Here is a 27,113-nt window from a genome sequence, read left to right on the forward strand (position 1 = left end):
TCAGGCCATGCCCTCTTTCTGAATGTGTACCGATTTATTATCTTCAAATGTTGGAGGGTATGGAATGGCATATTGCCAAGCGATCCTGGGCAGTAGATACCACCTTATAGTAAAAGGGCCCATAATGTCCCCAGTAGTGGCATTTATTTAAAAACCATGTATTTATTGCATAAAAGACATGTACACCTTGAACACAGGACCAGCATATTCCTCAAATGTCAGTCAATATGCAAACATATCACAGGGCCGAAACTAGGGTTTCCGGCGCCCGGGCCAAGGCAGTCATTTCAAAGTCATCACCAGCGCTTCCCGCTGCCGCGCTAGTAGGAGAGAGTAGAGACGGACGGAGTCAAGCTGCCGCTACAGCGGCTACCCGGAACCCCGCTGCCTGTCACCGGACCTTTGCTGGCTGTCCCCGAACCTGACAGTGCCCCCCCCCCTCCAGCGCCCGGTGCGCGTGACCCCCCTGCTGCCCCCTAGTTACGGCCCTGCATATCAATATATCGCAGGACCGTCACCTTTTTTTGGGACATTCCTGTGGCGGCATACAGGAATGTTCCAAAAAAAAGGTGCGCACAGCATCTATTCTTGCACCCAGAGGGGCTGGGGGCATGGCACGGCCTCACAGGAGTGTTGCGAGTATAAACTACACCCCCATGCTGTTAGGCCACGCCCCAAAATTCTGGGACTTTGGCACGCTCACAGTCCCACTTTGCCTTCAGCAAATGTTTAAATGTTGGGATGTATATGTGTGTGTGCATACCTCCCAATATTTGATTGTAGCTTAGGGCCTTATTCTAGTTCACTCTTTCTGACAAATTCCTTCTTAGATCTAAATCTAATTCTCTCAGCACATGTTACATCTGCCCCCCCCCTGCAGTGCACATGGTTTTGTCCATCTAAGAAGGATTTTGTCAGAAAGAGTGAACTAGAATAAGGCCCTAATGCTGGCCATACATCAGAAAGATCGATCTTAAGATCGATTGCGCTCATGATTGTGTACAATTTCCCTTGAAATCCCCGGCAGTCCTTGGTGGTTTTTGGACACAAAATCTACACACAATCCATCATACAATCAGTCATACAATCCATCTGCTGTATGATTGTGTATACAAGATGTGCACACAATCTGCATACAATCCATCATACAATCAGTCATACAATCCATCTTATGATTGATTGTATGATTGTGTACACAAGATGTGCACACAATCTGCATACAATCCATGTTACAATCAATTGAGATTGTATGATTGGGTATAATATCTTTCTGATGTATGGCCACCTTTAGAGAGACAGGTTGCGTCAAATTTTGGGCAGCGTGGCATATGCTCAGCAGCTCCGTGAGCTGCTGGCTATGCCCCCAGCCCCTCTGGCTACAAGAATAGACGCTGTGCGCATGCCCAACCCCCCAACACTACTGTCCCCGGGAGGGACATAGTCACGTCCCAAAAAAAGGGGCATTCCTGCGATAAGTGGGACAGTTGGGAGGTATGATTATGGTTGCCTACCTGAACCTTTCCTTTAGGGAGAAAATGCTCTGTTCCTGGACTTCCCTGGCAATGTATGATTGCCATCACCTGTGGTAAAACACTTTTATTATAAATTACCTAGCTCCCCACAGGTGATGGTATTCATACATTACAGGAAGTCCAGGAATTTTCTACCTGAAGGTCAGGTAGACAACCATGAGGTATGTGTGTGTACATAAAGAATAAACATAGTAGAATATTTTCAGAAGTTTATTAGTGCAATAGGCTTAGGTAGTAGTTTATTTAAAAAGAAAAAAAAAATAGAAACATTGGTTAACTACTTCGAAGCGACAGTGTGCGGTATGCAGCATTTTTAAGCAGCGACCACTGAAACATACGGTATACATTGTTATTGTTTACTTTGAGAGTCCCTCGGATCACGGACACTGCAAAATACGACGTTTCTCATAGAACAGTATAATTTACAACTAAGATCGATGACGCAGTTGATATTTCACTGGGGATTGGCAGGGGAGCCGCCTATGCTACAAGTTGACAACCACAAGATGGCGATACAGTAGACTGCGCTTAGGCAATGACGTAATAAGGATGAGCCGTCTCTGAGTTGACAGCAGTGCTGTGTGAGCTGGTTATTGTGTTGGTGGTGTCTGCGTACGGAGGCTAAAGAGCGACTGTTGGATAGTGCATGGCATGGAGGTTCCTGGCTATTCCGGAGATCCGGTGACGGACGCAGCGATGACTGCCTCTCAGAGGAGAGCAGAAATCCGGCGCAGGAAACTGATGACTAACTCTGAGGAGAGGATGAATAAGATAATGGGAATCCACAAACCCAGCGGTAAGTGCAGGGATAATGTGTGTACTGTGTGACGGCAGTCTTATTCATAGGCACGGTGTGCGGCACACACAGACTGGCTTGGTATAATGCGCTACATACAGTATGACTGGCTGTTGTGCTGCGTCCTCCAGCAGCCACTTACCGCACGCACTGCTAAGCAAAAATGGTCATTGTTTTTATCCAGGGCTGAAATCCATAGTGTAAAAACCATGGAAACGTTGCATGTTAAATTGCCTAGTCCCCTGGATTGTCCAGGTAGGACATTGATTCAAAGTCGTTGGTGATCGATGTTGAATACCTTTGCCATCGATTGGGGAGAACCAGATCATCGAAAAGGTAAAACTATCGATGTTCATACATCACATAGTTTATTACCGTTGATGGCTGGTTGCAGTATTGCCATTGATGGTGACTGCACTGATGGCCATCCCTATGTCTGGGAGTCTCTCGAATCTGGAGTTGCTCTCCTGGACATCCAGATGCATGCAAAAATCTCCTCAAGGCTTTTTGTAAGCCAACCATGGTAACTCACTTCCTAAATGAAGTAAGCAGGGAATGATGCGACTCAACCTGATGGTTATTAGAGCCACAATGATTCTAGTGCACCATCACGCCTCCTGCAAACTGGAGCAGATGCACCTCCATTAGCAAACCTCCCAACATTGTCTAGACCCAAACAGGGGTGTGTGGCCTATTTCTGCGAGGCCATGTCCTGTTTTTGACACTGTGGGGGAATGGTTAGCGGCCCTCTGAGCTGCTGGCTATGACCCCAGCCCCTCAGGCTGCAGAACAGACGCATGCGCACAGCATCTATTCTGCAGGCCGGGGAGATAAACAGGGGGGACTCCCAACTGCCCCCCCCCCCCCCCTACCCGCCACGGGATACTGCCGACCCAAGGAGGGACGTGGGAAAGTCCCAAAAAACCCTGGACATTTCCAAGAAAAGCGGGACAGTTGGGAGGTATTAGAGATGGCTATTGACATTTGAAAATCATTGATGGTTGACAGACTATTTCAGATAGTGTTTCCATCGATATATATGTTTTGTTTTTTATTCGTGCCTAGCCTCCATTTGCCCATGTACCCCTGCACCCTGGGGTTGATTGACTGGCAGCCCAGCATGTCCTAGAGTAGAGATGACCATTGGATGCAACAGTTTCCCAGTAAATGGTTATATACCATCAATTGTAGCCACAGTGGTACCATCGATGGTCACGAGCATTTTGACATGTTTTTTGTTGCATATATCAGTATCTGCTTTACTTCAAACATGATGATTTATCATCATGTTTGAAGCTGTAAAGCTGACAATGATAAAATGCTGTAAATTACATGTTCAAATGCCTGTTCCACAGTGTTATCATGTTTATAGTCAAGCTTCCATATCCTGCTAGTCTATTTTCAGCTTAGCAGTGATCTTAATAAGACTAATGTGGGTTCTTTGGTCCCACCCGGGTGGCAGCGGAGACTCCCAACTGCCCCCCCCCCCCCCCCCCCGCACTGCAGTACCTTAAACACACACAGCCGGGCATGCATTTAAAACGTATAGATTCTATATGCAATGCAAATACAAGGTGCTGACCACTGAGTAGGGCGCATTTTACATTAGAAACTTAGGTACTTGTTTCCTAGCATGGCACCCACGATTTTAATCTTATTACATCGTTTTGATCGCATCGCATGCGACCAGATCGTATGCGACCAGATCAAAATGATGATTTAATTGTACATGCACCCTGATGTGTTATTATTCTGTTATATGCACCCCCATTGTTAATGCCACCACCACTATTCACGCCAACCCGAAGAGTGGCAAGCGCAGTGGTACACGTTCCTCCGACCTTTTCATTCCCCCACTATCCACGTCGGCGTGGAGTTGATGTTCTATAATGTGGCGAGCGCAGCGAGGCGAGGGGACGTGGATAAATTCGCATGTATTCCGCGTCCCCTCACGGGGCTCGCCACACTATATAAAATCAACTCCACGCTGACTTGGATGTTTTTCAAGTTACAGGGGCTCTTGCAAATTTTGCAAGGCGATTTGTGGCCAAAGCCTTTTGTGTCTTCCCCATTATATCTTCTTGTAATTATACTACTTGTTCAGAAAAGAGGTGGAGGGGGAGGATGGTTACCCAGCAATGAGGACATTCCACCTTCTCCCTGTGGTGACTATAACAGTATAGAGCAGGTGACAGACAGTTCAGTAAAGTTCCCAAAAGGATACCGTAATCCTTCGAGTCGTACAGTTCCTCAAGGTAGAAAGTGGAGTTCTAAAGCTCCGTACACACGGGGGAGATAGATATGTTGCTGAGCAATATATTGCTCAGTTTCTCCTTTTCATCAGCGACCAGCGATGGTCGCTGATGAAAGGGAACCTCTGCCAGCGGTGCCGCAGAGGTAATCAGCTGGTCGCAGGAGCAAGCTCCTGCGACCAGCGATTATAACAGGGCTGAAAACGGGAGCGACCATATTTCCAGCGATTTTTCAGACCCTATCGCCCCCGTGTGTGCACAGCTTAAGAGGAGCAATGTGTTCTCACAACGTTTAGCACAAAAGTCGCAAGCAGGTGGCGGGTACTTTAGCCTGTTGGGTCCTAAATTCCCTGGGTTGGCTAGCAGCAATAATTCTCCAGGGCCTCTTTATCTAATATGGCACCACAGGGGGATCCAGCCCTCCGTCCTAATGCACAGCAAGGTAAATATAATGTAATGGAGCACTACACTCACTGAGCCGTTCACATTCAAGGGGCGCTATCCATTCACACCGTGTGCTTAGATGAGTTTGACTGCTCTAGTCGCTTCCTTAGGCCACGGCCATTGTAGCTTATGCTTTCAATAGGCAGCAATGGTGCATAATGTCTTCCCCCTCACACTCTGCGCTTCAGAGCCTGGTTCTCCATGCTCTCGCCTGCCCCGAGTTTGGGCCGTCTGTTTCAGTTCCCAGCTTAGCTGTGTGTACGATGGCCCTGGTTCCTTCACAGCAGCATTGCCTGACTACCGCTCTGTATTCCCTGGTCGCCCCAGTGCCTGACTCTCCGCACTCCTGGCGTGGATTTGGGTCTCTTCTTTCGGTCCCCTGGCTCAAACAGTGTTTCATGGTGTTTCATGGTCTTTCAATTAATTCAGGTCTTGTTTTTTTTTTTTTTTATTCCGTAGTTTTCATTATAATGCAGGTGTTTTTTTTATATCTAAGCAAATTTTTATGTACAAAGTACATATCTTTCTAAGTTACTGTATATCCTCTTTTATAAGACTTATAGGCATTCATCATGAAGAGATATCTTAAAGTATTGTTAGTGAAACCGTTCCTTTTATTAATTTTGCAGATAACGAACTCCGAAGTGATCGAATTCAGAGACTTGACTCTTTACTTTTGCCATCTTCATCCAAGAGCGTTTCCATTCTAACTGGAGACACTATGACAACAGGTGATCATCCTTGTGGCAGTGCAGATGGCATGAAGACATCTACTGGAGAGAGTACAGATTTTGGCAAAAATGCTGACACCATGAACGACACTAATGGACTCCAAAACAGAGTAGATGGGACGCCAGAGCCTTCACCACAAGGCCTGAACCAATACTTAACCAGATTTGATGAGGCCATGAAACTTAGGAACCAGCTCAATGGCGAGAAGCCAGTTGCTGACAATGGCAATGGAGTGGAAGAGTTGGATTCTTTCCGCATTTTTAGGCTTGTGGGAAGTGCACTTCTTGCTGTAGCAGTTAGAATGTTTGTTTGCAAAACCCTGGTAAGTCTGACGCATTTGATAGAATTCTATATTCATTATTTGTCACTTAATATTGTCACCGTGGTCCACTTGCAACTTAGTTGTCTGTATACAGAGTTCATGACTATAATTGTGTTCATGACTATAATAATAATTCTGTAACCTTGTTCGCCACACTGAGCAGTTGTACAAGATACAGTATACTAATGCGTATTTCCCTTACTAAGGTGAAGCCGACTGATCATAGTATATTGAAGAATACCATATGATCATCTGGAACCTAGTTATGATGTCTACACCAGAATTTAGACCGCTTCTAAATGCTTTCATGCACAGTGTAGATATTGTACATGTTGCGGCACATTTTACTGCTAGATTTAGGATAGGGCTTAAATAGTGAAAGATTGCTATGTTAACGTGCCGACTTGTTGACATTCAGTGTGTATAGACCAGTGGTGGGTAACCTCAGACCCAGGGGCCGTAACCCGGTTTGAGTGGCCATTCCACCTGCCCCGCGGAGACGGTCGGTCCTATTCAGCGGCAGCCGCCGGAGCGTTGGACAGCTGCAGCAGGACAATTTATAAGAGAAATGTTTACATATGGCCCCCAAAGGATTTTTTCCCTATACAAACGGCCCTTGGCACAAAAAAGGTTCCCCACCCCTGGTATAGACATTTTAACTGCCAACATAACTTCTTTCAACTGCACAGCTAATCTTAAATATCTTCCAAGTTCAATGAAGCTCCAAAAGCTTTTTGATACGCTTTTGTTTTGTGATTGGCATTTGATTTTTTTGTAAGCGACTTTGCTTTAGTGGCCCTTGACTGTTTGCGTTAGACAGTCTTGTATACTGTATATTCCCAGCCTTTCCACAAGATATGGAGATCAGTAAATTATCTGCGATCATACATTGTGATATCATGTTCTGCATTCACTGCACTAAGCATCAAGCAGTGGTGTGCACCCTCTTTTGGAAGTGGAAAATTCCACTTTACAAACTAAGGCGTATCTGTTCAATTTATTATTAACCGTTTCTTATATAGCGCAGCATATTCCGTTGCACTTTACAATAAGATCACCTCACTAATTCTTGCTCTTGATAAAAAAGAAAAAAAAAGAAAAAAGATAACATTATTGTAGCAATCTTCCATTTTCTAACTCAAAAATAAATGGGGAGGAACCTTCATTTCAAAGTTGGAACTACAATATGTTACTGTGCGCACACTATCTTAGTACACTGTTTTTGGACAATATCCTTAAACCTAAACTTGTGAATCTTTTTAGCACTTCCTTCTAATTTATGCCTAGTCATCAACTTTAACCAAAAATCCAGTGTTCTTAGAAAATCGACAACAGTATACACAGAATATATAATAGTTTATAGTTCAACTCATATATACAGTATATATTGGGGGGAAATTTACTAAGAATATGAGAATTTGTATTCTTAAATTTTTTTTTTTTTATATAATATAAAAAAAAAAACATGTGGCCGATTTTATTTTGTTTTCTATTTTTTCTTACACTGCAGGCATCTAACTGATCTGTGCAGGCTTCTACCAAATACGGCTGGAAAAAGAAGTGTATTTTAAAGGCGTATTTTACTGGCAATTAGCGGCCGTAGCCCACTAATTGGCAGTAATTACCGGCCGTGTGGTGATTCGTATTTGTAAATACAAATCCGAATGTGCCATGAATACGAATACGGGCAGTACGGATGGTGTAATGGTTAGCATTACTGCCTCACAACACTGAGGTCATGGGTTCGATTCCCACCATGGCCCTAACTGTGTGGAGTTTGTATATTCTCGTACTTGCATGGGTTTCCTCCGGGTACTCCGGTTTCCTCCTACAATCCAAAAATATACTGGAAGGTTAATTGGCTCCCAACATATTAACCCTAGAATGCCTGTGTGTGTGTGTGTGTGTGTGTGTGTGTGTGTACATGTGGTAGGGAATATAGCTTGTAAGCTCCACTGGGGCAGGGACTGATGTGAATGTTCAAATATTCTCTGTAAAGCGCTGCGCAATATGTGTGCACTATATAAGAAACTAACGAATACGCCTAAAAATTTTTTTTTTATTTTACAATACAAATATGATAATTTTTTTTTTTAGCCGTATTTGCTTTATGTCCCCCATTATCTTCTATTGCTTCATAAATGTATGTACCTTGAATATGAAATGTGTATATGTACCTTGCACATGTATGTGCATGTGTATCAGTTTTTCAATATAATTCCCATATTTTCAGTATCCTCTAGCACATCTATATTCTAATCTTCTATCCTGGAGCAGGTTCCTTTTTATATAATCCAACCAGGGCCATAATTATGGTTTAGAGAAGGGTGTCTCGCACACAGCACTGCAGGAAATGAGGTACTGTTGTTGGCACGTATCAATTTCCAGTTTAAATTGCTTTGAATTCTAGCTTACCTCCTCTTTGAAGCCCATCATCTTCTGACTGTCAGTTTCCCTCCCCCCTCCCCTTCTGTCACTAATACCTGTACAACTTTCATGAGCGCTTTTTGTAATTCAGTCAAACTGTCCTTTTATTATATTTCAAAATAATGACCTTAAGCATTGAAGTGAGACACTCTATTCACTGAGCATCGAGATATCGTTTTTTGTTTTTTTAAGAATAGAAATTCTCATATTCTTATTCAATTTCCCCCAATATATACTGTATATATGAGGTGAACTATAAACTATTATATATTCTGTGTATACTGTTCGATATTGTCAAATTTTTTTTTATAAGAACACTGTGGGTTTTTGGTTAAAGTGGACAACTAGGTATATATTAGAAGAAAGTGCTAAAAAGATTCACAAGTTTAGGATTAAGGATCTTGTCCAAAAAACAGTGTACTAAGATAGTGTGTGCACAGTAACATATTGTAGTTCCAACTTTGAATTGAAGGTTTCTCCCCATTTATTTTTGAGTTAGATACTTGTGTAGTTTCACGGCGGCAGGCTACACTACATTTTCATTGTAGGCTAAGCTACGTTGTCAGCGTAGCCCAACAGCTGCCTAGCGTAGTCAGCATAGTGTCCCCGCAGCAGCCCTGTGTAGTCAGCGTAGTGTCACCGTCCTGTACCCGCGATCTACAGCTCTGTCCCTAGCAAGTCTAGTGAGCGCCTCCCACACAGCGCCGGTAACCTCCAGATCCTCTGCGCTGGCGGGCACGCAAAACGAGCCTGAAGCATGGCAAGTGGGGACACAGAATACACGTCAAGTAATCCGCGCCCGCTCGCCACACTTCGGGCTTGGTTGCTCGCTGCGCTCGCCACACTTTATAAAATCAACTCCACGCCGACGTGGATAGTGCTGGTATGAACAGGTCAGGAGGACTCGTACAGTGTCCGCTCGCCACGCTTTGGGCTGGCGTGGATAGTGGGGGTGTTTCAGGAACACATTCACACCTATCATTTCATCCATCTTAAACAATAATGATGACACTTGTTAACTACGTAAGCTCCGGCTAGCTGCGAACGTACTGACTATGCTGGCTACGGCAACACAATGCTGATAATGACAGGGACTCTGAATCCACTTACTACGCTGGCCGCGGGAACACTAAGCTAATTTTGACTGGGACACTATGCTGACTACGTAACTGCCGCCATGAAACTACACAAGTACCAAGGGTTCATCTTGTGCAACCCCCCCCCCCCCCCTCCCCTGCCCACCACACTTCTCCAAGGCACTTACCTGGTTCCCAAAAGGAAGGATGAGGAAGCAGGGGGGATGCTGGCCAGGAGTAGTATGACAGGAGGGAGGGAGATAGTGGGGAGGGGCTATCTTGTAAAGAGCCCAGCTATTTGGTGACTGGTGTAAAGTTGAGGGGCGCCATTAATCCTGGAATGCTGCAGTAGCAACTAGATCAGGGGACTGTGGGAGCCTGACTGCTCCAGGCCCTTTGTATATGTGGACACAGTGAGTGGGAGAAGGGATCAGAGTGGGACAAACCACCGCTGAACAGGCCCCGGCAACTGCGGTTGCATCCTATCTCCTTGGCAGGCCACACCCCTCACAGTATCTGGTTGCCGTGGCGGGATACGGTCATCTGGTCTACAGTATGTTTGTCGACAATCATTCGATTTGGTTGACATGGGTTTCAGTCGACACAAGCATTAGGTCAACAGTGTCTAGGTCAACAGTCAAAAGGTTGACATGGGGTTTTTCACTGTTTTTTGAGCCGACATGTGCCGACAGGCAGGATTTCATGCCCTACCATCCACTAGGGCAGGCATGTCCAGACTATGGCCCTCCAGCTGTTGTGACACTACAAGTCCCATCATGTCTTGTCTCGTGTCGACATTCAGGTCAAAAAGCAGCGAAAAACCCCATGTCCACCTTTTGACTGTTGACCTTGACCCATGTCGACTTAGAACCATGTCGACCTAGTGGTGTTGGCGGTACTTGTGTATTATCAGGGCGCCCGGCTACTCTAAGCTGACAATGTACCTTTGATACGTTGTCCGCGTAGCCGGGCGCCCTGCTAATATGCTGTTCTGGTCCCTCCGTGGCCAGCAGCTGCTGTCTGGTGGGCGGCCCGATGAGGTTATGCGCGCCGGGGCTGGTCGGGATGGGGTCCCGGCACTGCATGGCGGGTGGTGTGACTTGAGTGGCCAATGTATGTAATTCAGAGTACTGCCGCTGGAGGAGCATCACATGGTTTCCCTGCTCCCCCAGTGGCACTACGCTAATTGTGTACATTGCTGCCTGGGACTGTCATGGGGAGCTGAGTGCTGGAGGAGGGGGAACGCTGGCGCCAGGGACATCGTTGAGGGTAAGTATAATGCACTATATACACACACACACTTCACCCACTAACACAATCATATCCCCACTATCCATGTCATACCCCCAGTGTCCACGTGGCGTAGAGTTAACTTTATAAAGTGTGCGCTGACTACACTGCCTATGCTGGCCGTGGGAACACTACGCTAACTACGTAACTGCTGCCGTGAAACTACACAAGTACCATATTTATTAATTTTTTTAGTACACAGACTTTTTTTCTCAAAGAATTATTAAATGTCAGTTTGTTTTCCATTAAACCAGCTTGTTGTGGAACTAAATGTGTGGGGGCCGACCATTCAGCCTGACATTCTTTGAATCATTAATCACATCACTCTGCCCCATTCACTCTGTCCCCCAGCCTGCCAATTCACTGTATGTCCCCCAGCCTACCCCTCCTTCACTGTATGTCCCCCACTCTGCACCCATTCACTCTGTCCCCCATCCTGCCCCCCTTCTCTTAATGTCCATCAGTGCCTCCATTCATTGTATGTCCCTAAGCCGGACCCTCCTTCACTGTATGACTCCCATTCACTGTATGTCCCAGCCTGCCCATGCTCCCCCTTCTCTGAATTGCCATCACTGCCTCCATTCACTGTATGTCCCCCAGCCTGACTCTCCTTCACTGTATGTCTGCCCCCTCCCTTCTCTGTATGTTTCCCAGCCCCTTGTGTGAGCCAGGGGACGGAGAAGCAAAGCAGGCACTGCAAGGATAGGAGATGCTTGTGCTCCCGCTGTTGCCTTCCTCCGATCTGCATGTTACGGGAGCAAGCTGCCCCCCTCCCCAAACACTGCTGTCACTGATTGTGGAGTAGGGTGATATACGATTGCAGCAGCAGGGGTAGGACGCCAAACACATCTGACTGTGGTGACCGGCACCTCCTCACTGCAGCAGACAGCAAGGTAAAGGCGCGCTCGCTGGGGCCCCACCTTTAGTGTCCTGTGCTTCCCACATCTGATGCTCTGCCCGCTTCCAGCTGGAGGCTGCGGGCAACTTGAAATGACAGCACGGGCTGCAATTGGCCCCCGGGCCTGACTTTGGACATGCCTGGTCTCGATGGTGTGTCAAAGTTGGTGATCTCCGTTTTGACTAATCAGTCTTTCAAGTTAGGGCAGCGCTTATAGCTGGGCATGAGTCTGACATCTATGAAAACAGATAACTCAGGGTTTGTTCTAACTATCTCCCACTATTCTTTGGCCTTTTGTTTGGTATCGGGGCTGGTGGTGCTAAAATCGTGGACCCACGGTATACAAGTTTTCTTCTCCTTGGGTTTGGTATCTGCAATGATCTCTCTGCAATCACGTGTTGAGGCCTTAGCCTGCAGCAATTCACATCTGGGGTACCCTCTCTGTTCAAATTTATCTACCATGATTTTTAAGCCCCCTGGTCTGCACTGTGTCCAAAGGGTTAATTCATTTGGCTTACAGTTGTAATAATGCTTTACCCCTGTTGCCTCCTTGAGGTGCAGCGGTACCTGATCAATAACCTTGTGTCTTATTGCGGCTACCCTATGTTGATGTTGAGCAAAGTGGCGTGCTCAACACAAACTGTCTCCATGCATCATGACCCAGCTTCCCATGCTGTCTCACACACCTGCTACCCCTGTCGCCCCTCGCCTTCCAATGGAGGCCAGCAGACACATGACAGCCGATGGTGGACATGGATGCGTGAGTAGCGTGCCCGCTGTGTACCACCATGGCTGCATATGACACGGGGTGTGTATCCCTCAGTCTGGGATAAGAGTGCTGGGGGGGGGGGGGGGGGAGTGGTCACCTACTGAGTTTTTGAACCAGCTGCTTCCAGTCCACTCAGGATCCTTGGATAAGGCGGGTGTTGTCAGAAGGTTACAGGATAAATCTCAGGGGCATGGCCCAAGACATTTCCTCCCCTCTACTCTACCCTACCCAGAGATCCTTAGACCTCTCTTGAGGGCTGTGAATTCTCTTGTGCAGAATGGAGTAGTGGTTTCAGTGCCATGGGAGGAACGAAAAAGAGGATTTTATTCTATCTTTGTTTTGACAGGCAGTTATGGAAGTGTCTGCTTCCCTAACTGTCTTCTACTGCTAAGCCTAGGGCCACACATAGCGGTTTAACAGGTCCAGATCAGCGGGACCTGCTTGGCAGGAAGGATCATTTTGAGTTCACACAATAGCCTTTCTGCAAGATGCCACTGCGCAGGATCCAGCCAGTGCCACAAACAGGTTTTGATTAGTACATCGTGCACAGCCACCGTACACACATATATTCAATTGTATGTGTTATACAGGAAATCCATTCTTCCTGTCCTCCTGATCAACTGTTGCATTCTGCAGTTCAGTGGCTGCACCCTCACCGCATATGTGTGGATAGCCAAATAGGAGATCATATACGGGCTTCTTTCTGCTAAGCTACACCGATATGTGTATGACAGTTAGGCACAATTAATTTAATATTTTTTCAAAATGCATATATTCTAGGTTGCCGTATTTCAAAAAAGTTGGGAAAGCATTGAGTTAAGGACAAAATGAGTTAAAATATGTGTTATTACCTCCAATAATAAAACTTGCATTTACAACTAGTCTATCTTGGTAATGGGATATTTTGAAAAAAATTGCTTTCTACAGAATATTAAAAAAGTGAGTTAATGATCACCTTTGACTATTGTTTTATTAAGTAGAGTTTATTCTTGATTTTTACATGTATTGTAATATCTTTATTTTTTATTTACAGTCAATATTTGCTCCATTCCTCACGTTACAACTTGCATTTATGGGATTGTGCAAGTATTTTCCAAAGGTAATTTTTTAAATTTATTTAATCTTACTGCTTTATCCAGTAACTTTTTTATATAGGTTGTTCTTGTGTTGAGTTGAAAGTTTAATTTTTAAGTATATGGTTGGTTGTACAGCAGCCTCTGTTCTGGCGATGTTAGCCTCTGCCATATTTACATCTTGTTAAGCATAATTGTCATAGTTCGTTATATTATGGTGACTGTGATAATGCCAACACAAGCACATTGACATATTAACCACTGATGAAATGTTAACTTGATCATAATGATGAAAATCCTATTTTGATGTGCTATAGGTTGACATGCAAAATGTTGACATTTTAACAATGTTGGCTGTCCTACTATTAAAGTGAAATATAAAAAGCACTGGCACAGTAGCCAATGAATTAAAATTGGATAGAAGTAGGTTACTCTAGTGTTAAGACAATCCCTGGTAAAGGGATAGTCACTCCCCTAATAAAAAAACGGTACTTATGTATTATCTGGGCTCCCATGTTAAATGCACCCCATTTTTTCATACCCCTACTATCCAACTACGCATGGAGTTGATTTTATATAGTGTGGCGAGCGCAGCGAGCCACCGTGCCCGAAGCGTGGCGAGGGGACGCGGTCTCATAAGAAAAACGGGAGCCCAGATATTACATAAGTACCAAATCAACCCCAATAGTTATACCAGTGCTTGCTGCATAAAATCTTGAGAATTTGGACAGTTTGTATTAACCCATTCAGTGGCACTCCTGAGAATTTTCCAGGCTATGCTCCAGTGCCCAGACTGGTGAACCCGGAATATTCTCTGGATTGCCATGGTGAGCGCTGCTTAGTGTCTGGCTGAGCTCAGCTTTAGCCGCTACCTGGCCCCGCCTTCTTCCTCCTGGCTGTGTGCGGCGTGACCTTGCTAACATCATGCCGCACACTGCTAGTGGCAGGGCCGGGCAGGGGCCAATGTAGTGCTCAGCAGCATTGCACGGCCCCGGAGACACATGTTTTTAGGGAGCACTCCCTAAAAAATAAAAAACATCACTGAAAGAGTTAATACAGTAATTTTAACAAAAAATAGTTGAAACCATAACATTAAAAAGAAGTGCTGTAATTGCCACAGATATTGACATAAAACAAAATCAAAATGCCACTGGTTTAGGTCCTGTATTATTACCATATACTGGATTAGGACCCTCTCTAAATGATGTCCATTAATATTCACAAAAAGCAGCAAGGTTTGCTGAATCTTATTTAGGCAGTCTCTTGGCAATCAAATTTATGGGTTCGAGAGATGACCCACAAGGAAGTCAACTGCTGAAAGTTCTATTCCAAAGGAGAGTATAACAGTCCAAAGTAAATCCAGAGTAAAATGGTTTAGGAGTTCATATGGCAGCAATCTCTCAGATTTTATTCTTTGGGAGATGTCAGGTGCCACAGGGCTAACAGTGGGCACCAGAAAGGTTAAACTTCTTGGCTACTCCCAGACAGATAGGCTCCTCCTCTACCCCGCCTCCAGGCCAAGCTACTTTCAGTTTTGATTGTGCTGATAGGAGCCAACACTCACAACAGCTTCATGCAGCCTAATTTTATTTTTTCATCTTGCTTTTACACTGCAGTGTTCAATGGCTAAGGACCGCAGTGCTTGGGATCTTACAGACACCTGCACTGCTGCCCTATTACCCCGGCATGGCAGCTGCACACCACTCACGGATGTGTAACCATGGCTGGCCCCGGGCACTTGTGGGACCACAGAGGCGACCAGGCACTGGGACTTCTGAAGCCGGTAACGCACTTCCAGCATGCAGATAGCAGCTGTTACAGTCTGGGGGGACTGTGCTAGCAAGCGGCCGCACTGGTCTGCCTTCCGACCTGCGCCGTTGAGTAATCAGTCCCTGGTGGCCATTTGCTAGTAGGGGGAATGGGCTCTCCTCCCATAGCCCCTCTCCTGGGGACAGGAGGAAGGCTAGAAGGTTATCCTCCCCAGGTCTCTTCCTGCCTGCCTGCTGTACATGCAAGGAGGGACATGAAGAGCACTCATCCATTCCGGGGTTCCACCTCTTCACTGACTTGCCACTTGGGTTAGTCCCCCCCCCCCCTGTACCTCTCCTACAGGGACACAGGTTACAAAAATGTATGCTCCAGCCCACCATAGCTGCTTTGCGGAGCTCAGTGCCAGTTTATTTGCATTGTATGCATTTGTATAGAACTTGGAAAAGCGCAGAGCTCTGGAGCAGGCCATCCAAAAGCTGCTTTTATCCAGGTCATAGCTCCCTTTCCTGTGTCTCAGCGAGGCACAGGAATTATCTATTAGTCCTACTAGTCACCTGATCTCAAACTCCTCATAAGAGTAGAAAGTGCGGAGATTCTTTGTGCATAGATCATTGCAATGTTTCTCACATGACCTTATGTGTTGTGTGTCCTGGAAACAGCTGGTCTATTACAAACAAATGCTGTATGAATAGGCTTCAGTGTCCAGCAGCATATTATAATTCTGGGTGTCACATGTCCCATGAAGGCCAGTGAGCTATATAGCAATGAAGCCAGTTTATGGGGGTTATTCATACCCGATTACTATTGTGCAAAATCGCAGAGCCCTGCGATCAGATTGAAACCACCAAGACAAAGTAAAAACCTACCTGCAAGTCTGCAAAAGGACTTGCAAAAATATCGCTGGCCTTAGAGCTGCAAATCCATTCCCAACTCACTCATCATTGAATTACTTTTTTTTCCTGTGCATAACCCTGACCCTTCGTCTGTGATTGAAACAGGCTGATCGAGGTTGAAGATGTCACACACGCCCTCCCTGAAACGCCTGGGCATGCATGCGTTTTTCCTACTGCAATTTCCTGTCTGTTAAACTGCATGCGGGTTGCAAATGAAAAATAAAATACTAGTGCCTTTAGACTAGATGCAGTGTGCACTAATAGTTTTGCCTCCAGCAGTTAAGTAGTAAAATTAACTTTTTAGCCCTGTTAAGACAGGAAATGCAGTTTACTGCAACTAATTGCCTTGCAGACAGTTGAATAGCCCTAGGCAGTTATCCCCAAAGCTAAACAAATTTGCATTCAATTAATTGCTAATATAATCTATTTGGCTTGTCATGATGCAAGGATTTCATTGTTGACGACTAAAGTTGAAGGTGGTTTGATAGTAGTTGCCAATGTTTCTTACAGCCCTGAGTAGTGAAAAGGAGGGGCAAAGAGGTGGTCTGCAGACTTATATTGAGCCTATCAATTAAGGCTGAGTGTCCGCACTACAGTAGTTTTATTTTATTTGAAAATATATGTGAGGAAAAAGGAGGTGTTGGATGCATATTTAACTTTTGTTACGTCTCTTTATTTTTTTGAAATGAGAGGCTAAAATGTACATACAAGTGCAACATGTAACATACCTTAAGTGATTTATATGAATGAAAATAGTGAAAAATCGTTTAAAAAGCAGAGCCTATTTATAGCCTTAATTTTATTAAGGCTATATCAGTTTATCAGTGGAGATTCCTTGCTGGTATTATTTTATTGTTTATATTACAATTTGCTCTTCTCAGCCTATTTGGCATAGAGCCCAGCTTGATCTTTATTAAGATTGATATATATATATATATATATATATATATATATATATATATATATATATATATATATATATATATATATATATATATATATATATATATAATTATAGCCTGGTTGTGTGCATATGTTATGATTTTTGGTGATGGATTTTGAGTGCTGTTAGTCTCAGCAGAACAGCAGGTGGTGTTTATACGTGGCTTTTATCTCATCCTTATAAGGTTTGGTATTTATTATTCATTTGATAAACTGGTAATCTATCCAAATACTGTAAATACCATGGATATAAGCATATATATATATATATATATATATATATATATATATATATATATATATATATATATATATATATATATATATATATATATAATGTTGCACATTAAGTTACTGTCAACTGGTGATAATAATTCCCTTTTTGTATATGCAAACACAACTGGATCTGCATAGATTTTAGGCTGTGACAGAGTCTGCCTGGACCGGCAGTAAGGCTGCAGATGGTCTCCTAACACATCCCCCTTATATCTACTGCATAACTGATTATCACTGATAATTTCTGTATCAATACTAGCATTTATACAAGCTACTGCTACCTGACATGTGTTTCACCTATCTTAACAGGCCTTTTCAAGGCTATAATATATATAAATGTCCATCTTAAAAAGACTGACCAAATAAAGTATATGGGGTTGATCCTATTAACCCCAAAGGGTGCAAGTTGCTGTTCGGGTGTTAATTAACCCTATCTAGCACCCTTTGCAGGGCCAGAATTAGCTGAAAGTTGCTTGCACCCCTATGGAGGTGCAAGCACTTTTCAGCGTATTCAGCCTGCTGTAAAGTGCAACGTCGTGAAGATTCGCAAACACCAGGCTCATCAGCACCCTTTGGGTGTAAAAAGATCAACCCCTATGTGTACATAGATTTATTACAAATACACTGTATATACTGCTATCATTTTGTTTCATTCCCTACCACCTAGAAGTGGAAACAATTGTAACAAAAACATATTCTCTGGAGATATCAAGCTGGACTCTATGCCAAATAGGCTGAGAAGAGCAAATTGTAATGTAACAAGGAATCTCCACTGATAAACTGGATAATAAATTAAGACTTTAAACAGGCTCTGCTTTTTAACCCCTTCCCGACATTTGACGTACATGTACGTCATGGTCGGGAAGTACTTCCCGACATTTGACGTACATGTACGTCATGACTTCTAACTGTCACTGCGTCTAGAGACGCAGTGACAGTTAGGTGATGTCTGCTGTCCCTGACAGCAGACATCCCCCCTCGCCGCCCAGGGGGGGCAGGGGTGCCCCCCCCGGTCGGCGATCGCTGTGATTGGCTGTTCAAATCTGAACAGCCATTCACAGCGTTTCCTGTGTTACCGGCGGCAACACAGGGATCGGTGGTGATCGGTGCTGTCAAGTACAGCACCGATCACCACCGATGTGCAGCCCCCCCTCGAACCCGCCGGGCACTCACCCGGCAGCAGCAGCAGCTCCCCCGGCTCCCCCGGAGCGTCTGGAGCGCACGCAGCGCTGCCCTCCTCCCCCCTCCCCCCGCAGCAGCAGCAGCAGCATCAAGCTGCAGAAAAAGTTAAAAATTAAATATATGCACTGAAAAAAAAAAAAAAAAAAAAAAAAAAATATATATATATATATATATATATATATATATATATATATATATATATATAGGTATATATATATATAGGTATATATATATGTATGTGTGTGTGTGTGTGTATATACCGCACCGATTACCACCGATCGCCAGCCCCCCCCCCCCCTCCCACCCACCCGGCTGCCGCAGCGCCAGCACCCCTCCCACCCCCCCCGCCAGCCGCAGCGCCAGCACCCCTCCCAAAGCTGGTGACTAAAATGGGGTCACTTGTGGGGGGGGTTCCACTGTATTGGTGCTTCGGGGGTCTTGCTAATGCGACATAGCACCCACCATTCATTCCACCACCAAAAATCACTCCTTTCCTTCTGAGTCCTGCCATGCACCCAACTGGTATTTTTTGGTCACACGTGAGGCATTGCCGTACTCGGGAGAAATCGGGGCACAGATTTTGGGGTGCTTTGTCTCCTTCATTCCTTGTGAAAATAAAAATTTTTGAGCCAGAACTGCATTTTTCTGTAAAAAATTACATTTTTTTACACAAAAATGCAGATCTGGCTCAACATTTTTCATTTTCACAAGGAATGAAGGAGACAAAGCACCCCAAAATCTGTGCCCCAATTTCTCCCGAGTACGGCAATGCCTCATGTGTGACCAAAAAATACCAGTTGGGTGCATGGCAGGACTCAGAAGGGAAGGAGTGATTTTTGGATTTTGCAGCACAGATTCTGGTTGAATGACCCCCGAAACACCCATACAGTGGAACCCCCCCACAAGTGACCCCATTTTGCAAACTACACCCTTCAGGGAATTCATCAAGGGGTATAGTGTACATTTCAAACCCCCCGGGGTTTCACCAATTTTGATACAACTGAGCTGTGAAAATGAAAAATTAATTTTTTTCATTTTCACTGCCCAGTTGTACCACAATTGGTGAAACCCCTGGGGGTTTGAAATGTACACTATACCCCTAGATGAATTCCCTGAAGGGTGTAGTTTGCAAAATGGGGTCACTTGTGGGGGGGTACCTAACTTTTAGCATCTTATGGTGCCTAGAAACCTACATTGTGCCTAAAAAATAATCTCATAAAAAGGAGGCTCCAAAATCAAGTAGGTGCTCCTTCTATTATGAAGCCTGTGGTTTGGTCACCGTGCACACTAGGGCCACATATAGGATATTTATGAAAACCAAAGAATTGGGGGAATCAATTTTTAGTCACATTTTTCTAGTAAAATCTACTGTGTTCCTTAGAAAAATGTATTAAATTTGCAAATCTGCAAAAAAAATGAAATTTTGAAATTTCACCTACACTTTCTTTTAATTCCTGTGAAACACCTAAAGGGTTAACAAACTTCCAAAATGCTGTTTTGAATACTGTGAGGGGTGCAGTTTTTGAAATGGCATCATTTATGGGGGTGTCTCACATACAAGTCCCTCAAAGTCACATTTTCTTGAAAATTTGAGAATTTGCTATTCATATTTGAAGCCTCCTAGTGTCCAAAATAATGAAAAGGAGGTTGAAATAATGATTGCAACATAAAGTAGACATATGGTCTTTGTTAGTTATTAATAGAGACAGGATTATATGCAATACAAAAAGCTTGAAATATGCATGCAAATATGCATGAAAAATACTTAAAATATGCATGAAAAGTGTTAAAATATGCTACATTAAATAATAAAAAAAGTCATTTTTAACTTATTTATTTAAAAATCAGCATCCTATTAGTTGCAAATAAACCTCAAAAATAGGCCCACAGCATCTGCAGATGTCTAGTGCTATACACAGGACTTTTTTTCTTCCAGGCTGCTACAGCAGACTGCGGCGTCCTAGGCTCTTCTGTTATCAATGACACGGACCCTCATCTCCAGCGCAGATGGATCAAATGTCAGCATAGCATGTGAAAGCGGCGCAGTGGAAGACTTCCTCCCTGCGCCGCATACTCACTGTGACCCGGAGTTTCCTCCACGCCGCGTGATATCACAATCCTTCCGCCCACCTCCTCTGCTGCAGAACTCTCTCTCTTGGCGCAAAGTCCCAGGCCAGGGGCAGGCAAAGGTTCAGGAGCTTTGTGGCATAACCCCCCAACTGACTTTTATTAAAATAGATTGGCAGCCTAGAGCAATGTCCCCAACACTGCGCACATATTGGCCCGGCCTGCACACTCTACCACTACCTGGCCAGCAGGAGGGCAAATCAGTGCTGTGATTTGTGGGTGGAAAGGTGGCGGGTCCTAAAATATGCACCATCACTAGATTTTAGGTAAAATATGCAATAACAAGTGAGAATGGGCAAAATATGCAAATGCATATGCAAATGCATATAATCCTGTCTCTAGTTATTAACTATTTTGAGTGGTATGTTTATTTGTCTCACAAGCAGAAAATGTGACATTTTGCAAATTGCAAAATTTTCCATTTTTTCACGACATTTTGGTATTTTTCACAAAAAAACACAGACTGTATCGACCAAAATTTACCACTAACTTGAAGTACAATGTGTCACGAGAAAACAATCTCAAAATCACTGGGATAAGTAAAAGCAAAAAAAAGTTATCCCCACTTAAGTGAAACATGTCAGATTTGAAAAAAATGGCTGTGTCAGGAACGCAAAAACTGGCTCTGTCAGGAAGGGGTTAAACTATTTTTCACTATTTTCATTCGTATAAGGCACCTAATGTATGTTACATGTTGTACTTGTATGTGATTTTAGTCTCTCATGTCACCCTTATTTTCCTTTCCCTTGGTTTCTCAAAAAAAAAAAAAAAAAGGGATTTTTTTTTAAGAGACCTAATAAAAGTTTAATATGAATTAACAATTGGTGTGCAGCCAGCCGTACAACCCCTCCATTTTCCTCACACATAAGCCCTGAGTAGGAGAAGAATGCTTCTGTGATGATGGTCTGCAAACAACATCCAGTTAAAAATTAATCTATGCTACAGTATGAATTCTTTTTGCATTCATCTTTAAAGTTTTCAGCACTTTTATATTATCAGGCAATGGTAATGTCCTTTTCTCTATCGTCCATCCTGGTGATACAGCTTAACCATGGGATGTATTAGGGTCCGTATGAGCCAAGCACCTATGCTATGGTCTTTGAGAGGCAGGCTCCTCCCTCACTGCATCCTGGAAACTTCAGTTTCGTTTTAGGTGCCCACCGGAGTGGGTGCTTATGCTCTGGGGCTGTTTTCAGCAGCCGTTTTAGAGAGAGTTCGTTTTTTTATTTTATTAATTTTAATTTAGCTAGTGCAGGTTAAGTGTATAGTTTCCTGGAAACTTTTATAGACTGTTTGCAGCATTGCAAGGGCTGACAGAGACACTGCCTGTCAGCTCTCTGTGAGCAGGGGAGATTCCTCCTGCTCTGCTCACTGACCCCTCTTATTGGAGGGATATTCTGGACACTGGGGGACCTGAAACAGGCTCTCAGCTACTGGGGGGTCTTTGGTGGCAGAACCCCGTTATGGCGCCACCATTTATAATGGCTTGCTAGCACACTCCATATTGCAGCAGGGCACTCCCATGTGATCTCCAGTGGAGGGGAGACAGAGGACTCGAATATCAGAGTGGCAGAAGGGGGAGGGCACCAAATCATGCTGCCTCCCTGCTGAAGCATGGACGTTGGACTCTTCCTGCCTGTAGTTTTGGAGCTTTTTTTCTCGTCCACTGCGGAGCTGAATGGAGTGCTGTACTTCTGAAAAAGAGAAAACGACAGTGTGAGCTTCCTCTTGCAGAATTCTCCCTGTGATCGCTAGATCAGCTACAACAGCAGCTAACTGATAAGACACTGGATACTTTAACCTGCATAATCGCCTGACATTTTGCACTGTGCTCTGTACAAATATGACAAAGTATAATCTTGCTGTTGTGAAGGGGGGAGAGTCTGCCATGTTAATAGACTGCAGATTTTGCGGTGTCAAATTAACAAATGAACAGTTGGATCAGGGGGATTTGTGCCCCACTTGTGAGGCTGTTCACAGTGCAGCTCAGGCCATGAGGACAGAGCAATCATAGCCTGCATGGGCGGCTGCCCTTGGCAGGTCTATGGCTGAGTTGGCACAGGCACTAAACAGGCAAAAGGAGGATTTATCTGTGTCTCCTAGAATGTTTTCCCAATCTCAACCCTCTCTGAGTTCACCTCCACCATCTCAAGGTGACCCTGCCATGTTGCAGGTTATGCAGCGCACAGCACAAGGTGTGCATGAAATGTCTGAATATATGGAGCAGTTTCTTAAAGTGCCTGCAGCTATTTCTATTAGACATCCTTTATCTGAGGCCCCTCTCCTTAACATTGATTCAGATGAAGAGGAGGGTGAATGGGCTGCAGATACGGTTTGGGGACAGCAGGAAGTTGGGGATACCTCGGTCCCAGGTGTGGAAGATTTGATTTTGGCAGTGCACCAAGATTTAAGTTTGGCTGATGTTGACATGGTTCAGCAAGAAGGCGTATTTAAGAGGCCACGTAAGTCTGTGATGACCTTTCCTACAGACTCTAGCATGACTGACCTTTTGGGTGAGGCATGGAAGACCCCCCAGACAAAAAGGTGGTTATGCCAAAAAGGTTGGATGCTTTATATCCCATGCCAGAGGAGCATGTAAAATTATGGGATAAAGGACCCTTGGTGGATGCACCTGTGGCCTGCCTGTCTAAAACTATGGCACTTCCTATACAAGGGGGAGTGGCCTTTAAAAACCTGGTAGACAAAAAACTGAAAGGGTGTCTTACGGCCATTTTTGAAGGGGCAGGGTTTTCCCTACATCCGCTTATAGCTACGGCCTGGGTGTCTAAGGCCATGACTGTGTGGGCGGACATGTTGTGCTCAGTTAAGGGATGATTAAAATCCTGAACTGATTTCTTTGGCAGAGAAGCTGAAGTGTGCAGCAGAATATGTCTGTGAGGCTGATCACAAAGGAATCTGAATGGCTTCTAAGGTATCGTCCGTTTCTGTCACAGCGAAGAGAGCTTCATGGCTAAAGGCCTGGGAGGCGGATAGTGATTCCAAGAAATCACTTGAGGCCTTGGCTTTTAAAGGAGAAGTTCTTTTTAGTTCTGAACTGGAAACCTTAATTAAGCAGGCAACCAGGACCAGTGGAAAAGCGGGGCAGTTCTTGCTTTAGTGCATTTTGCCCTTCCTTTCACTTGTCCTTTCAAGACCGTGTGTCTGGCAGGGGTCAAACAAGTAGAGGGAAGTTTCCCACAAGTAGAGGAAAGGCTTCCAATCCCGTTTTTTGGTGCCTTCTCCAAGAAACAATCATCCAAGCCTGAGGATAAATCTTCAGCAGAATAGGGTGTAGACTCCCCATTCTGGGAGCAGTGTGGGGGTTGCCTCCTGCTTTTTCAGGATGTATGGATCGGCTCCACCCAGGATCAGTGGGTGAGGGCCGTAGTCTCTCAGGGGTACATGATCAACCTGAGGGGATCCTCCAAGGTGGTTTGTACTTACCCCCTTACCACAGGAGGCAGGGAAGAGAACAGTTCTGTTGGTGTTGGTATCTTTGCTTGCTTACAACGGGGTAATTATTCCAGTTCCTGTACAGGAACAGAGAATGGGATTCTATGCCACTCTGTTCCTGGTCCCCAAACCCCATCTTAAATCTAAAATCCCTCAACAAACATCTGTGGGTGGATCATTTCAAGATGGAGTCTCTCCAATCAGTGCTGCGAAGCATGGAGTCGAGGGAATATTTAGCGACGGTAAATATTCAGGATGCATATCTATACGTACCGATATTGAAGGAACATCAATCTCTGCTAAGGTTAGCTTTAGCAATTTCAGGCTCTCCCTTTTGGGCTGGCAATAGATCCAATGGTATTTACCAAAGTGATGGCTGTAATGGCAGCATCACTCAGACTGAAGGGAATTGTAATCAATCCGTATCTGGACTACCTTCTGTTCAAGGCAGAGTCAGCAGAATTGTTGCAAGAACACATCAGTGTAGCACTAAAAATGGTACTTGTGTATTTGCAGGGCACCCAATTTACATACATATACGGCACCGTAGGAAAATCGCATCCCATGCCATTTGCGGTGCGGTGCGATGTGATTTTTCATTGTATGAAATCGCATGCGATTTTGTATGTGATATGATTGGCGGTCAGGGTGCAGTGAATAAATTAACTAGTGAGATCACATCGCACGAAAACCTGTGGTGCGATGCAATTTCATTACGCAGAATAGCCCACTAAGCAAATGGCTTAGTGGGCGCCCTGAAAATACACAAGTACTCCAAAAAATATTTAGGATCAAGGATGGATCATAAATTTCAGGAAGTCTCATCTGGTGCCATCCCTGAGGCTTCAGTTTCTAGGGGTGGTGTTGGACACTCATATACATTGAGTGTTTTTGCCAGAGAACAAGGTCAGGGTGGTACAGAGTTTAACCTTGTTGATCCTCAGTGTTCCGCATCCGTCCATCTGGATGTGCCCGAGACTGTTAGGTAAAATGGTAGCCACGTTTGTGACATTGCAGTATGAAAGATTTCATTCAAGAGTGTTCCAATGGAAAAAACACTAACTGTTATTGATAGCCGCTGATCCCTTCTAGCACTGGTATATTTATTACCACAATTTGTTTGGACTGCCGCTCTTTAGAAGAGCTTGTGCCTTCCAAGAAATAATGTACTGTGTGTAAAAGAGTTGTATTACACTGTCTAGTACTCGGTGTATAACTCCTTTTTTAAAGAGCACTGTCTGGTCAAAATCCTTAATGGATTACCACAATTAATTCATTAAATACATGAATAATTTATTTAAAAAAAATTCTAATTAGTCTTGCATTTTTTATATCACAACAATTACATAAAAATAGATAAAAAATTCCATGAAATGTATATGCTATTCATCAATACACAATCAATAAAACCAGCTGGAATGGTAATAATGAGCCGCTTGATGATCCACACTTAATTGACTTGCGGTCCATATATTTATATGTAATATTCAGATTATGCTTTTTAGAGGCTGGATAATATAAGACTTTTAATACTTAGATTTTAGACAATGTTCTTCTTATAGAGTGTATCAGTCTCAAATGCCTAATAGTCTCTCCAATAATTAGTATACAGCACGACAGTGGACTACAGACCTTTATAATATCACCTGTATGATCTTTATGCCACTTTCAGGTTTTTAGTGGTGGCATCCTATGGTGAGGCAGAGTGGTTAGAGAGGCGGTCCAGAGGAGCACTCTCTAGCCAGCAGCCAATTCTTCAATTCTTCAATTTCTATGGAGCATGGTAGGAGGAGTATAATATCTCTTCACATAGAGATTTGATGGAAAAGCTCAATTACGCCGCTGATAAGCGGATCTCTATTAGTGTTCCCTCTAGAAATGAGGGCGGGCAGGGCGCGGCTGCACAGGGGCAGCGCAAGGGGGGCAGACCGGGCCCGCCGACGGTACAATTGTAGGCGGTCCCGGGTCGCGAAAAGGGGCGTGCCCGGGCCGCGACGTCGCGAAAAGGGGCGGGCCCGGCACCGCCGATGTTACCGTGCTGCCGGGGAAGCGCTGGGAATCGGCGTCTAAGGTGGCGCTGCGCTTCCCCTTGCACACAGCCAGGGCAGGCACCACGCTGTTTTAGCGGGTCGCTGCTAGCAGGGCAGGGCGCATTTTGCCCTGTAAAAAACGTGCAGGGCGCAGCACCCCGCTAAAACAGCCTAGCGGGAACACTATGTAAAGAGATATTTTACTCCTCCTACTGTGCTCCATAGAAATGGAATAATTGGCTGTGGCTAGAGCGTGCTCCTCTGGACCGCCTGTCTAACCGCTCTGCCTCACCATGGGAGGCCACCACTAAAAACCTGAAAGTGGCATAAAGATCATACAGGTGATATCATAAAGGTCTATTTAATGAATTGTGATAATCCATTAATGATTTTTTATGAGCCAGCACCCTTTAAAAGGAGTCCTAGGGTCCCAGTGTAATATAACTCTTTTTACACACCGTATATTGTTCCAATGGAACATTCTGTCTTCTTGGTCGAGGAATACTGACACAATGAAGTTGGAAAGGATTTCTCTGACTCAGGAGTCGAGACAGTCTCTTCTGACAGATGCGAGTTTCAAGGGTTGGGGTGCTGTGATTCTCCATCTCAGACTTCAGGGTATGTGGTCACAATCAGAAACATCTTTGCCCATAAATATCCTGGAGATCAGAGTGGTTCTGAGGGCACTTCTGCAGGCAGAGACTGTAGTACAAGGGTCTCGGTGAGGATTCAGTCAGACAATGCCACGACTGTGGCATACTTGAACCACAGGGAGGTACTCGCAGCAGGTTGGTGATGCGAGTAGTCTCACGGATATTCCGATGGGTGG

At 44.5% G+C, this 27,113-nt stretch overlaps 1 protein-coding gene across 2 annotated transcripts in view; it reads left to right on the forward strand.

Moving 5' to 3' along the window:
• The first annotated feature begins 2,046 nt into the window (after positions 1-2,046).
• The window catches only part of CAMLG (calcium modulating ligand), a 32,121-nt gene continuing 7,054 nt past the window's right edge, over positions 2,047-27,113 (forward strand). For both annotated transcript variants that reach the window (XR_014473358.1, XM_083181804.1), the window contains exons 1-3: positions 2,047-2,328; positions 5,654-6,078; positions 13,572-13,637. Coding sequence is in view for 1 of the 2 variants with exons in the window: in XM_083181804.1 (XP_083037930.1) it covers positions 2,184-2,328; positions 5,654-6,078; positions 13,572-13,637 (636 nt within the window). In the remaining variant the exon portion in view is untranslated. The remainder of the gene's footprint in view (positions 2,329-5,653; positions 6,079-13,571; positions 13,638-27,113) is intronic.

Source organism: Crinia signifera, chromosome 4 (genome assembly GCF_055691185.1).
Source record: "Crinia signifera chromosome 4, ASM5569118v1, whole genome shotgun sequence".
NCBI lineage: Eukaryota > Metazoa > Chordata > Amphibia > Anura > Myobatrachidae > Crinia > Crinia signifera.